This window comes from Lytechinus variegatus, chromosome 1 (assembly GCF_018143015.1).
Source record: "Lytechinus variegatus isolate NC3 chromosome 1, Lvar_3.0, whole genome shotgun sequence".
Classification (NCBI taxonomy): Eukaryota; Metazoa; Echinodermata; class Echinoidea; order Temnopleuroida; family Toxopneustidae; genus Lytechinus; species Lytechinus variegatus.
The window spans coordinates 17,017,416-17,032,507 of record NC_054740.1 but is presented as its reverse complement, the minus strand read 5'-3'; the positions used below and the strand labels follow the sequence as shown (position 1 = coordinate 17,032,507).

At 38.0% G+C, this 15,092-nt stretch overlaps 1 protein-coding gene across 1 annotated transcript in view; it reads right to left on the bottom strand.

The window, feature by feature from the left end:
• LOC121407487 (START domain-containing protein 10-like) overlaps positions 1-14,658 on the bottom strand; it is a 40,525-nt gene extending 25,867 nt beyond the window's left edge. Inside the window, exons 1-2 of the mRNA XM_041598592.1 lie at positions 14,111-14,658; positions 1,285-1,432 (exon numbers count right to left, since the gene is read on the bottom strand). Coding sequence (XP_041454526.1) covers positions 1,285-1,432; positions 14,111-14,281 — 319 coding nt within the window. The 5' untranslated portion in view covers positions 14,282-14,658. The remainder of the gene's footprint in view (positions 1-1,284; positions 1,433-14,110) is intronic.
• Positions 14,659-15,092: the final 434 nt, after the last annotated feature.

The following is a 15,092-nucleotide window of genomic DNA, read 5'->3' as shown; positions in this document are numbered from 1 at the left end:
GTTGGTAATTCAATAAGAGAATATCCATTTTAAAGAATGTCATTTCTTTTCATGTGAGACCATGTGCGAGCAGCTGCCCCATTTGTCGTGTTACAAAACTTTCTGAGATTTCCAATTTTAATGGTTCATGAAAACTTTAAACATTTTCTTCACTAAAAATCTTATGAAATCATGTTTCTAATTTTTATTCATACATGTATTTAAGAGAAAATGGCATTTTGTGGAGTTTATACAGTACACTGTATATCACACAGCCTATGGGGGACCTGCTTACAGATACAGACCTAACAACTTGTGTATCTGGAAAATAAAGATGATTTTGCTCAATAATGAAAATGGCATTTTCAATATTGATACAGTATTTCCCACTGGGTTGTGCAGAACATGTAAATTTATCAATAGAAATAAGAAAATTATACCAAAGAAGTTATTAAGAATGGTCGGAAATTTATAATTCAGAATGGCTGAGATGTCTGTGTGAAATAAGAAATTCTAAATCCAAAACTTGTTCATCCTTTAATAGATATTTGCCATTTATTTTCTGATTTATTTGGAACCAAATTAACATCAGGGTCAAATTTTCCTTTAATGTTTATAACGTCATTTTTGTAGAGTACATGTACATTCACGAAAGCAATATTTTGTAGAATATATTCTCCCTAATTTAGTACATTTTCTGGGGTGCACAAAGTTTGTCCTTGTGAATGAAAGTTAGCCATGCATCATCCATGAGTCCACTGAACAGTGAACAATGAACGGTGGATTCATTAATTCAAAACAGTGGACCATACATGAACATGTAGCGTGCTCAACCATGGCAACAAGGCACACTGTGACTAAAGCATGCATCAGTATTTGGACATTTTTTAATAATAATAATAGGTATAGTATTTATATAGTGTTATCAATCTAGAAATAATCTATTCTGAGGTGCATTTTTATTATTATTATTACCTCGCTTTAGCTCGTGGTGTCTTTAAGCGCTCAGTGCATTCATCATGGAAATAATCCTGCCAAGTACCTATTCACCTCACCTGGGTTAAATGCAGCGCTATGTGGGCAAATTTCTTGCTGAAGGAAAACACACCATGGCTGGGAAGCGAACGCACGTCCCTCAATTTGAAAGACGACAACCACTAGACCACGGCGGTAAATTAGGCGTACTTTATACAGGAAATCTGCATAAATCACAGGTTCAACTGATGGATCTGAAAACCACCTTTGTGAATTCTGGCCTATACAGTGTAACCTTTGTATGACAATAAAACCTACTTTATTACTTACATGAATAATAACTGATGTCATTATTTGGATTAAGCATACAGATCTCCTTTCCTTCTATCATGTGTTTGTCCCATTCTTTCCTGTATTCTGGATCATGGAGGACATCATAGGCAAGAGCTGCAGATACATCATTCATTACATAAACAGCCTGGAAAGAAAGAAAACAAACGAGGGAAGCTAGAAATTAAGTTAAGAAAATAAAAAGACATTTGATGCATTTCATCAATGATTTCAAGAAGATAAGCTTTCACTTTCTTTTTAAAATGAAATGGAATGACTCCCCAAATTGCAATTTTTGTCACAAATTTGAAGAACCATGGTTCACACTCTTTGCAATTGTGAAGTAGTTCCCCCCATTTGGCAAGATATACATACAATAATATTACATAAGCATGATTTTAATTTTACCATGAATAATCTTGAAAAATTATTTTGGGTATCAACTGAAAAGTTTTTGTCCTAATCATTTTTACTGGCTAAATATATATTTGTTAATTCAAAGAAGTTTTAACAAAAAAATTGAGGCCTTAAAATTGTTTGTTAAAAAACAGAAAGATTTTGAATACTTTTTAGCAAAAAAAAGAAAAATGCTTCCCATCCACTTAAAAAATGGAAATGTGAGGTGTATATTGATAAATGTGCTTACAGTTCGATATTTTTTCTTCAATATTTCAAGTTTTTAACCCATACATGTTCATGTACACGTATAGCAAGTGTGTTTGCCTTGTATTATTTCATTGTTTTGTTTGTTGTTAAACTTTATTTTTGTTGATACTGTATTTTGTTACAATAACTCTGAAAGTTGTAAAAACTGTAATCTTACCTTGATTATCATGATTTGATAACACATACAAATATAAAAAAAATATAAGTTTTCATAATTTCATCACCTTATCTTGGAAATATTCCAAACGATGTGAATTTCAAACTAACAATCTGTACATGTACATCTCCATTTCCTTTTCTCTATTCAGCATTTTTGTTTTTAATCAGAATATTATATTGTACATTAAGATTTATTTAACAATACTAGTTATCAATTCATAACATGTATACTGTACATGTACATTACACATAAAAAGAAGAGGAAGAGGCAGAGGAACAGGATAAAGGTATTCAGATCAACAACATCCGATAGAATTACACTGGTTTTTAAATCATGCAGGTCTTGCAGGATGCTTTCCTCTGCACACTTACCCTTACGTCTAAATTTCATAAACTAGGTCCATATACTTTCTAAGTTAAGATGACATTTCAAAAACCTAACCTTGGTTTATAAGATTTTGATAGTGACGATGCTGCCAATGTTGTCACCATAAAAGCAGTGCCTCTAGTCTCGCTCTCTATGCAGGTGTGACAAAAAAAAAATTGTGCAGAATCCATTTTTATCCTGTTTAGGAGACACCCTTTAACCATGGACCCTAACATGCTTTAACCAAACCCCTAAACCTTGATTGCTATCAATCAAACCACCTGCATCAGATCAATCAAAAGTTATTAACAATCTTTAAGAAATTTCTTTCAGCATCCCCATTCATCCCGCAGGCTTTTGTGCAATCATTCATCATAAGCCTTACAGTTTTACAGAGAGACTGAGATAGATGTACCAGCAGCTCTCAACCGATCAATATGTGTGTCTATTGCTTTGTCAGCTGTAACATAATTCAAGTTCATAAATCCAGAGTTTAGCCATCCTCAAATGTCTGTATCTTGCCTACTGGAAGACATGCTACATGTAGGCCTACATACATGTAGAATCATTCAAGTGGATAGACAATTTTAAAGAAGAAAAAATGTGGTGAGTGGACGACCCGGGGGGGGGGGGGGGGCACTTCCATTCCCGAGTGGATACCATGCGCGACCATGGGCTCTCGGAAAGCACCCTAAACACATAATTTCCATATTCTGAAAATTAGGATGCACCCCTTAACAAGTATTGGCGTGTGAAACCCTACCCTTAACAAGAATCGGAAACAAAACAATACTCTTGGCAAATGTTCCCTGAAATGAATCCCTAAACAAGTACAGGAATGTTTTATTGTTACGGGTCCTTCGGTCGTCGGCTTTACCTTATTTGGTTTAGTACGACCCCACCTTCTACACCTCGCGCAAATCAGACTCTAAACATGAAGTGTTGGGGCTGAAGGACATCCTTTATTAAAAACTTTGATTTTGTTTTATCATCCCCGCAAATTCGACCCTAAACATGTAATTTTCCTAGCGAAATAGATACCCTTTTTTCATTATTTTTGTGTTTTTGACACCCTTATCATGTTGCGTACGTAACGTGCCCTATCGTGAAAAGACATCTTTTTGATGTGTTTTTTTGGTCGCGCATGGTATCCACTCGTCAATGTAAGTGGCCCCCCGGGTGGACAAACTGATCATGGTAGACCAAATGATAGTAGACGAGTTGGCAATTGGATGAATTGGCATCAGATGAATTGGAAATAAACCTACAGGAATACTGGGTTTCACAGAAAATGAAAATGGAGAAAATGAGATACACTGTATGCACTGTACAAATAAGTTGAAATTAATTTCTCATCTGTACTGTAGGATTAATAAAATGATGACCAGCCTAACCTTTGCCTTTTAAAATCTATTCTATATTGAGAAGTGTGATGGCAATGATCTTTCCAAACAAGATTACTACTGGTCAACCATCAACCCACGCAGTCAACTGGCTGTATCCACCCACTCACATTGATTCAACAAGGAAAAAAAAAAGATTGGCGGAAAGATCTTCTCTGCTTTCCAAGAAATCAGACATGACAGATTTAATTGACTTTCAAATGAACCCAAAGCCCACACACTCATCTAGAATGAGAATAAAACTCTGAAGACAAAAAAAGACCAGGAGATGGGCTTGTAGACTGTAGTATGAAAGCATCCATGCAGAGACATGAATCACCTACATGTAGCATTCATGTACCGTACACATTGGCCTACATGTACATGCATTGTAATGCACTATCAGGGTGTTGGGAGAGCTGACACCATGGCAATAATATTTTCTTTCACTTTGCTATGTCAGGAGTTTCTTTCTTAACCTATAGGTAAATGCTACATCACTACGAGTACAATACAGTAAAACCTACCAATTTGCAAAGGGGAACTTATGGTCAGTTTACAACTGGTGGACAATTGGTCCTTCAAAGTAAGGCATTTCTTACAGTAGTCTCAGTTTATTAAATGCTCTTTATACAGGTTTGACTGTATTAAAGGATACTAAAAAGGAGCTGATTTGAATTAAATGAGAATAATCAAGTATGCACTACACTGATATTTTTTATCCAAATTTGATGAAGTTATGGATTTTTTTACTTTCCATTTCAATTAGTTTCAAAGGTAGTGAAACAAATATATACACTGTACATGAACTGTACATTAATGATAACAGTAAACACAGTATACTTTGTCCCCCACTTGACATTGCAATTATCAGATCCAACATGCCTGCACTGCAGCACATAATATATCCACTTTTCCACTCCTCGGGGAGCATTCTAATGAGAGTTCAAAACTCAACTGCAAGGCATACTAGGCTTTTACATCCAACCAGGTACCCATGTAACACCTGGGTGGAGAGCGGCATAGTGTGGATTGACGCTTTGCCAAAAGACATTGTTAGGCCAGGGTGGTATTCAACATTTCAAACACACGGCCCTCTGATTACAAGGCAAGAGTCCGAACTGTTACACCATGACACTTCCATGTGGACATTACATGTACATACAGTACATGTACATACATGTATACAGTACCGAGTATACATAAAATGATTTGAACACAAATGAGGGAGTCATTGATACATGTCTATAAAGAGCAGACCCTCCCTGTTCCTCTTGCATTTTTCAATCTAATTAGTGTACAACATTAAAACTTGTCTTGGTAGGGAATAAAGAATTCATCATTATTGTTCTTCATTGAGATTTCATGGGAAGCTTAATTGATTTTCAACATGACTTTCTCTGGCTTAAAACAGATATTGTAAAATGCATCTCACTTTTCTCAGAATAAGAAGAATATCCTTTCAACCAATTCTTACCCTACTTGCCCCTTGCATGCAACAGGTACCATCATAATTATCCTGACTCCCTATCAAAAGATTAATTTTATAGCTACAGTGGATGGCAGTTGTCGGGGCCCAACTGGCACAAAAGATTTCTGTCCACCACTCATCATGACAAAATACTGCTTCCATCCACCACTTATTTCAAACAAGGCAAAAGCGATTTTGTGTCTCGCCCACGTATGAAAATAACCAGAAATATCGTGATTCGCGAGGGCATGCAACAGAATTGCTTCGAAACTTCATTGTAATATGACTGGGATGGAATAACACTTGCCTTAAGAGCCTTGCTCGTAAATTTTAATGTTGACCTGAAAATGACCTTTGACCTTATCATGTGACCTCCGACTGCAGCATAACATGCAGGTCTTCCAAGTCAATCTACCATCCAAGTTTGGTTGAAAAGCACCTTACGGTTGCGGAGTTAGGTAAGGTTGACCTGAAAATGACCTTTGACCTTACCATGTGACCTCCGACTGCAGCATAACATGCAGGTCCCCCAAGTCCATCTACCATCCAAGTTTGGTTGAAAAGTGACTTACGGTTGCAGAGTTAGGAGTCATAAGAGAGTCTTGCATGTAAACTTTAACGTTGACCTGAAAATGACCTTTGACCTTACCACGTGACCTCCGACTGCAGCATAACATGCAGGTCCCCCAAGTCCATCTACCATCCAAGTTTGGTTGAAAAGTGACTTACGGTTGCAGAGTTAGGAGTCATAAGAGAGTCTTGCATGTGAACTTTAACGTTGACCTGAAAATGACCTTTGACCTTACCACGTGACCTCCGACTGCAGCATAACACGCAGGTCCCCCAAGTCCATCTACCATCCAGGTTTGGTTGAAAAGTGACTTACGGTTGTGGAGTTGTGTGTCATAAGAGAGTCTTACATGTAAACTCTAACGTTGACTTGAAAATGACCTTTGACCTTACCACGTGACCTCCGACTGCAGCATAACACGCAGGTCCCCCAAGTCCATCTACCATCCAAGTTTGGTTGAAAAGTGACTTACGGTTGCAGAGTTAGGAGTCATAAGAGAGTCTTGCATGTGAACTTTAACGTTGACCTGAAAATGACCTTTGACCTTACCACGTGACCTCCGACTGCAGCATAACATGCAGGTCCCCCAAGTCCATCTACCATCCAAGTTTGGTTGAAAAGTGACTTACGGTTGAAGAGTTAGGAGTCATAAGACAGTCTTGCATGTAAACTTTAACGTTGACCTGAAAATGACCTTTGACCTTACCACGTGACCTCCGACTGCAGCATAACACGCAGGTCCCCCAAGTCCATCTACCATCCAGGTTTGGTTGAAAAGTGACTTACGGTTGTGGAGTTGTGTGTCATAAGAGAGTCTTACATGTAAACTCTAACGTTGACTTGAAAATGACCTTTGACCTTACCATGTGACCTTTGACTGTACATAGCATAACACGCAGGTCCCCCAAGTCCATCTACCATCCAAGTTTGGTTGAAAAGTGACTTATGGTTGCAGAGTTAGGAGTCATAAGAGAGTCTCGCATGTAAACTTTAACGTTGACCTGAAAATGACTTTTGACCTTACCATGTGACCTCCGTCTGCAGCATTACACGCAGGTCCCCCAAGTCTATCTACCATCCAAGATTGGTTGAAAAGTGACTTATGGTTGTGGAGTTGTGTGTCATAAGAGAGTCTTGCATGTAAACTTTAACGTTGACCTGAAAATGACCTTTGACCTTACCACGTGACCTCTGACTGCAGCCTAACATGCAGGTCCCCCAAGTCCATCTACTAAGCAAGTTTGATTGAAAAGTGACTTACGGTTGCGGAGTTAGGAGTCATAAGAGAGTCTTGCATGTAAACTTTAACGTTGACTTGGATGTAAACTTTAATGTTGACCTGAAAATGACCTTTAACCTTTACCATGTGACCTCCGACTGCAGCATAACATGCAGGTCCCCCAAGTCCATCTACCATCCAAGTTTGGTTGAAAGGTGACCTACGGTTGTGGAGTTATGTGTCATAAGGTTTGTGACGGACGGATGACGGACGACATTTGGATCCCTAAGTCTCGCCTTCACTTCTGGTGGGCGAGACAATAAAAAGTGTTTCAAAACTATCTCCTTGGAAAAAAGGAATTCATTTCGAATTTTTCCATCTTTAATCTTAGTTTATTTGCATTTATATTTACATTCAATATTCTTATATTTGTTTGTATTCAAAGATTTGCTATAAATGGCTTTAAGACCACCAACTCAGCCTGAAAAAAAACTTTGTAATGCCATGAAATAGCTACCACCATTAAAATGAGTCTACATGTAGCTACATGTAGAACACTGCACAAGATACAGGTACAATTTTATAATTGTAATTCATTTTCACTCATACGTTAAATTTCAATTTAATAGCTAATGCAATTTGTTCAAACAAGAAACTGATCATGAATGATCATTACAAAACCCTTAACTTTGCTAGTTCCAAAAGACTCGCCTGGAGCTTAGAAACTACCAGCAGGGAGGTTAATTCCTGCCCACCCTAATTTTCATACCTTTTATTTAATAAAATGTGGACAGTGCTCACTCGAGCATGAAGAATTTTCTAACATTTGGGTGTTGGGTCATTTGAAAGTAAAGAGTATATTGGCTTTCCATGTGCCTTACCCGCCATAGTGATATATTTTTTTAGTTGGCAGCCATTTCAAAAGTGTTGAGATGCATTGTTTATTGAGCCCTTTAAGTTTTACTGGATTTCAATCAGTCACTCGACAAGCCAACATGCACAGTAAATTAAAGTACTGTAATTTGAAAACAAATTCAAAAAGTTTACATTGAACATGTTGGTATTACTGCATACTAAGGACTGCAAACATACATACATGTAGGCTCATATCATCACAACAAATATTCATGTACACGTATCAAACTAATTAGGTGATCTGTCAATCGACAGATCAACTATTAATTTCGTACAAATTTTCTTTTTTATTTATTCATTTATTTATTTATTTATTCATTTATTCATTCATTCATTTATTTATTTATTTATTTATTATTAGGTGATCTGTCAATTGACAGATCAACTATTAATTTCGTACAAATTTTCTTTTTATTTCTTTATTTATTATTTATTTTTATTTTTCCGCCCTTTTCTTGTGACTCTAAAATCTCAAAATCTACATCATCAATTATCTTCGAAATATCATCAGATATGGGGTTGATCATGTCATCTGGATAAAACAGGTTCAAGGTCAAAAGGTCATCTAGACGCCATTTTGTAAAATCACATTATCAGTCATATCTTCATTATCAATTATAAAAAATTAACAAGATTTACATCACATTAACTTCAGGTCAAGGGTCAACTGTCCATGTCATCAAAGGTCATGTAAAGGTCACGATGCGCGCATATGCGCCCGTCAAAATTTTGAAATGCTCAAAATCACTTTTTGACCAAAGTAGAGTACGAATCAGGTCATTTTAAGCATTTCAAAAATTTGCGCACGCGCACGGTTATGCGCGCGTTCTCGCACGTAGCGGCACTATACAACATAGGATTGCCATTTTTTTCAAATCAATGCACCGATGATAAAATTCTGAACAATTTGATACCTTGATCAACCTTCTACGACAAGTAATAAAAGAATTAGCCTCCATCAAAGTATACAGCACGCGCACATGCTCGCACTTACCATAGATAATGTGCAAAAACATGCCTATACAAAATTCATTATAGCTCTTTAGGAAGTCCGTTGTCCCCCAATTTTTTTCATATTCGAATAGAGTATGGATGGGAGATATGATTTCATGTCACATTTGACCCGAAATTTTATAATGACGGCATCATAATGGCGTCGGAACTAAAAATTCGCATTTTGCTACTTATGACGTCATCATAATTATGCAAATTTGACTCTAACTCCATAAATATTGGTCAATTTTCGCTAGGTTTTTTATATGTTGTAGCTTACATGTAGGACATACTCTATCCAGTGGCAGACCGTGACCCTGAGGAGACTAAGCATTGGGGGGGGGGGCACGGCATTGTTCACGAACAATGCAGTGCCCCCCCAATGCTTTGTCTCCTCCGGGTCACGTTCCGCTACTGACTCTATCTAATGTGATGGCTATATTGTCGTTTAAAGGAATGGATCATCTCTAAAAATGTCAATTTATAGGGGTATGTAATTTTCGCTCATTTTGTGTGCAATCTCTATGGGAAATTATTTTTTCTCAAAACTATATTCTACATTCCTCTATTTCACGAGCCATATCTCCCTCTTTCCTTTTTGGTTTGCTTTGAGCTTTGAAAATGGTGTAGCTGAGATTATAAGCTATCGTAAGTGTGGTCTTCATTTTCCGATCAGATGCTGGGATCATGCCCGTATTTCACTTGCAAATTTGGATTTGAGATCCTCTTAACTTGCTTAAAATGTATTAAATCTATGGGAAACAGTGTAGCTAAATTGGGAAGGCATCAGGGGCTGGTGAACATGAGAATTTTTTGTTCGTTTTTTTCTTTTCAACATTTTCACAATTGGTCCTTTATACAATGTATATAAAATAAAACATTGGATAATAAAAGAGATTAAAATCCCTTTTATTGTACAATACATGTATATACATGTACATGTTGCTGTACAATATGCGTATGACTACTATGACCTACCCTTTTTCACACAACTTTCTCATTTCCCTCCTATTCAAGAGTATGCAACACATTCTTTTGGTAACAGAAGTTCAGTTTTCATCATGATGATCATATTGATATCAATAAGCATGCTGATTGTCTTCGTGATCATTAAATCAGAGACAGATCACCTAATTCGTCCTCATGACGAATTAAAATTCTAGTTAGTATTTTATTTAATCAAAACACATGTTGGACTCTGTATCATACATGTAGTAGATTTTATGTTGAATTGCAGGTGGGTGATATGATATCACTTCACACTGGAACTAAAGAAAGGTTAGTGAAGGCAAATGGGGTGGTACATATACGTGGTCCATGCATTTGCATTTTTTACAAAGAGCTTTAGCCTTGGAGTTCAAGGTGGGTTTTTTAAGAAGACAGCCAAAGTAGACATAGAAGAAGTACAGGAGGGGATTACAGAGTACATTGTAGGAGGGTTTGGTAGAGGTACAGTGTACATGTACTATTTGCCTCCCATATTATGTGAATCCAGCCACCCCCGTTCAATGAGGACAAACCCAATTTAAAAGTTTGAACTTCATACTGCCTTACTCAACAATAGATGGCTAACATCAAACAATTTCCATGTTCCTAAGAAGGCAAAAGCAATTTTGTGTCTCGCCCACTTATGAAAATAACCAGAAATATCGTGATTTGCGAGGGCACGCAACAGAATTTGTATGGCAACTTCATTGTGAAATGACTGGGATGGAATCACACTTGTCATAAAAGCCTTGCACGTAAACTTTAATGTTGATCTGAAGATGACCTTTGACCTTACCATGTGACCTCTGACTGCAGCGTAACATACAGGTCGCCTAAGTACGTGTACATCTACCATCCAAGTTTTGTTGAAAGTGACTTCCAGTTGCAAAGTTAGGTGACATAACAGAGTCTCGCATGTAAATGTTAACGTTGACCTGAAATTGACCTTTGACCTTACCATGTGACGTCCAACTGCAGCATAACATGCAGATCCCCCAAGTCCATCTACCATCCAACTTTGGTTGAAAAGTGACTTACAGTTGCAGAGTTAGGTGTCATAAGAGAGTCTTGCATGTTAATTTTTACGTTGACCTGAAAATGACCTTTGACCTTACCATGTGACCAACGACTGCAGCATAACATGCAGGTCCCTCAAGTCCATCTACCATCCAAGTTTGGTTGTAAAGTGACTTACAGTTTTGGAGTTATGTGTCATTAGATTTGTGACGGACGACAGACGACGGACGACATTTGGACCCGTAAGTCTAATACCCCTTTCATATTGCCCTTTTCATTTTTCACCGGCGAACTTCGCCGGTGAACTTCTCCGCCTCGCATTCCTCACTTCGCCGGCGAAGAAAAAAATGTACCCTTTCGCACTGACATTTCTTCCCCGGCGAAAGTCAACGGGCGATTGCAGAACAAAACGAAAGAAAATTGTAAACATTACTTCTTAACTTTGACAAAAAGGTATCAACAAATTAATTACAACATATTTTGGAAGTATTACGAGAAAAACAAACAATATCACCTTGTTTTTATATTTTAGCGGATTTTATACATGTAAAAGTGCTTTTAAATAAATATTGTTAGTAAAAATAAAATATTTTCGAGGGTATATACTTGGCCATAGCATTCAGCTGAGCTTGCAACTTATCGCGCGCGGAATCTCGGTACAGGGGTCTTTGGGAGAGAAAAAAAATTGACCTCTGACGTCATTAAAGAGGAGAAGTTCTCCGGTTTGCTTTCATACTGGCTGTTTCACCGGCAAACTTCGCCGGTGAAAAGTTTCACCGGCGAAGTTCTCCACCTCTAGAGGTGGAGAAGTTCGCTGGCGAACTTCACCGGTGAAGCGACGGCCTTTTCATCAAATAGAGACGCTAAGGAAGCCCCATTGTGGCGTATTTTTAAGCCCACACAAATGCACATAAATGCACAGATACTTGCCGTTCAGTCCAAAGAAAGAGAAGTGCAGCTTTCCAGCTTATGAATTGTAAATATTTTCGAGAAAAGGGAAATCACAAAATGCATTCAACTTCGGAACAAAACAGCGTTCATGATTGAGGGTCATGTGATATGTAATGGAGTTGGTCAATAAAGTCGAGATGCGTCATCCAACTTAATTCGCTGCTCAAGCTAGCTGAGCGCATGCGTGTGGCTTTCGTGCACATACACAAATGCAAAATATATCTCGGACACTTCCTAGTGATTTATGACTGTGTGTTCCAACTTCCAACACCAAACAACGTAATGGCGTGTAGATCGACATGTAAGTTTTGTGTGAGTCTGTGATCTGACATTTCACCATAGAGCATAGCCGGTGTGATGTGCGGGGCAAACGGGGGAATAGGCAACGGAACGACCGTACCGTGCCGTCATATGCCCGCAATAGCAGCCACGAGCTAGCTGGGCGCCTTGCCACTTTCCTAGCTGTAGTAGGCCTGTAAGTGTTCTTAAGTTGGTGGGACTTTGGCGCAACCCGATAAAGTTGATATCACTAAGATGAGTTCATGGAGTGTATTATTTTTTTCTGAATATTTCCATTTAATTTTTCCACGCATGTCGCTGAAATTTTACGCATGGTTCCACTTGGTCCTCATTTCTGCACTCATGGTGTTTGAACCATGCGTATTATACACTGGCGAGAACGCTGCGACCATGGAGTCTGGAAAAGCACCCTAAACACGTACATGTAATTTGTATATTCCGAAAATGCACCCCTTAACAAGTATTGGCGTGTGAAACCCTACCCTTAACAAGTATTGGAAACAAAACGATACTCTTGGCAAATATTGCCTGAAATGAACCCCTAAACAAGTACAGGCCCTGTTTAATTATTACGGATCCTTCGGTCATCGGCTTTACCTTATTTGGTTTAGTAGTAAGTACCACCCCGCGCAAATCGGGCTCTAAACACGAAGTGTTGGGGCAAAAAGGACATCCTTTATAAACATTTTAATTTTGTTTTATCATTCCCGCAAATTCGACCCTAAACACGTAATTTTCCTAGCGAAATAGATACCCTTTTTTCATTATTTTTTTGTTTTTCAGACCCTTATCACATAACATACGTAACGTGCCCTATCGTGAAAAAGACATCCTTTTTACGTGTTTTTTGGGTCGCGCATGGTATCCACTCGTCAATGTAAGTGGCCCCCCTGGGCCATCTATGTATAGGACCGATCAGAAAATTTTTAAAAACTCTTCCAAAACAGCAGTTTCCTATTGACTTCCTCAACGTTACGAGATGCATGCGTCCGTAACATTGGGGAAGAATACTTATAGGAAACAGGATGGCGGCGTAAATATCGGGCAAGTCTCTTCCATCTTTTCACACTTTTTTCATTTTTTCTTCTTCTTCTTCTGGAAACAGTACAGTCCACCGTCTGGTGTGTTGTCGTACTGGATGAATTCTTGTTTAAAAATAAAATCGATAGTGTAGAAATGTACACGAAATGATTTAGGCAATTAGGGCTAGGGCCTAGATCTTTTAGAAGTAGAAATCTCGGGGGCGAAAGTTTCAGGTTTTTGGGAGGTAGATCTATGCACAGATGAATGGGAAGCATTTCCTGGCTTCGTGGAGAGTAAGCATTCGTTAGTAAATGATTTTACTCTCTAGAAGCCTAGCCTTCTGGCTAGCCCAACTAACCGTCCATTAACTTTAAAAGAGTAAACTCAGTCTCTCACCTTAAAGAGAAATTCCAGTAGTTGCAGTTAACACTGATTTCATGAGAAAGTCTGTAAAACAAGGCTTAATTGCCAGTATATCATCGAGGATCTAGATCTGGTACAGTTACATTAACTGGACTTTGTGAAATCTTGAAATCTACGCTGAAAAATATTCACACCGAAAATCCCCAACACAGATAAGCGCACGTGGGACAATGTATAATTATTGCTAGCCTTAGGGCGTCGGGCCAGACGCCCTACCCGAATCCCGTGCTTATTTATATTTGCTGATTTCTCAGCAATTACACGATTTCTTCCAGAATCCTTTGGCACATGCGTTTTATTTATACAAACAGACACTTTAGTGGTCATTTCATTGGATTCTGTACAAACTCATTTTGATATCGTTACCAAAACTAGTTCTTACCTTTAACATGCGGATTCTTGTTGATGTGGCTTCCTTCTCACTTAGATTCTGAACCCAGACTTTTATGTTGTTTTTGTTATATTTAATATTCCAACCATCTGTATTATCTACCAAGTTCCTAAACCTATTAAGATCGTCATCGTCTGGTATACACACAACTCCGACTTCCATTTTTTGGGTCTGTCCCTTTGCTCCGACTTCAATTTTTTGGGTCAGGCCTCTGCTCCGACGGTATCTATCAGCGGACAAACCACGGGTTATCGCCGGGATAGTCCTGGGCGAAAAGGGCGGAGAGAACCGAACAAAAACCAGAACGTTTACGTGGTAGTGGGTCGAAGATATATCAACTTTATTTACACCTTCAAATTAACATGTCTTCTTTGAAGATGATAACCCAGAAGCTGTTAATCCTTAACTGATATGATCCGGTCAATTGGCACAATCTTGCAAAATTCTGGAAGCTGAAACGAAAAAATCTTCACGATAAACAATTCTCTAGCTGACGTCTTGCTGCCGTTTTGCTGCCGTGGCGAAATCTTGCCAGCTAGCTAGCTAGCTACGTGATCTATACCGGTACCGTATGTCGTAGATAGAGGGCAATCTAACATTATTTACGAAAATTTACATTGAATTGTGGAAATGATTGTCATCTAAGTAAACTTTATATATATATGATTTGGCATTATGTTCAATTATTCTGACTTTATATGAAATAACCTAAAAGATATTTTGTTGATTTTTGTATAGTTTGTCATAACCTTGATAACTTCACTAAAAATAAAATCTGCAAAGCAGCAGAGCACTTAAAGGACAAGCCCACCCCAAGAAAAAGTTGATTGGAATAAAAACAGAAAAATCAAACAAGCATAACATTGAAAATTTCATCAAAATCGGATTTAAAATATGACAGTTATGACATTTTGAAGTTTCGCTTAATTTTACAAAATAGTTAAAATCACATCCGGTCGGTATAAAAACGAGG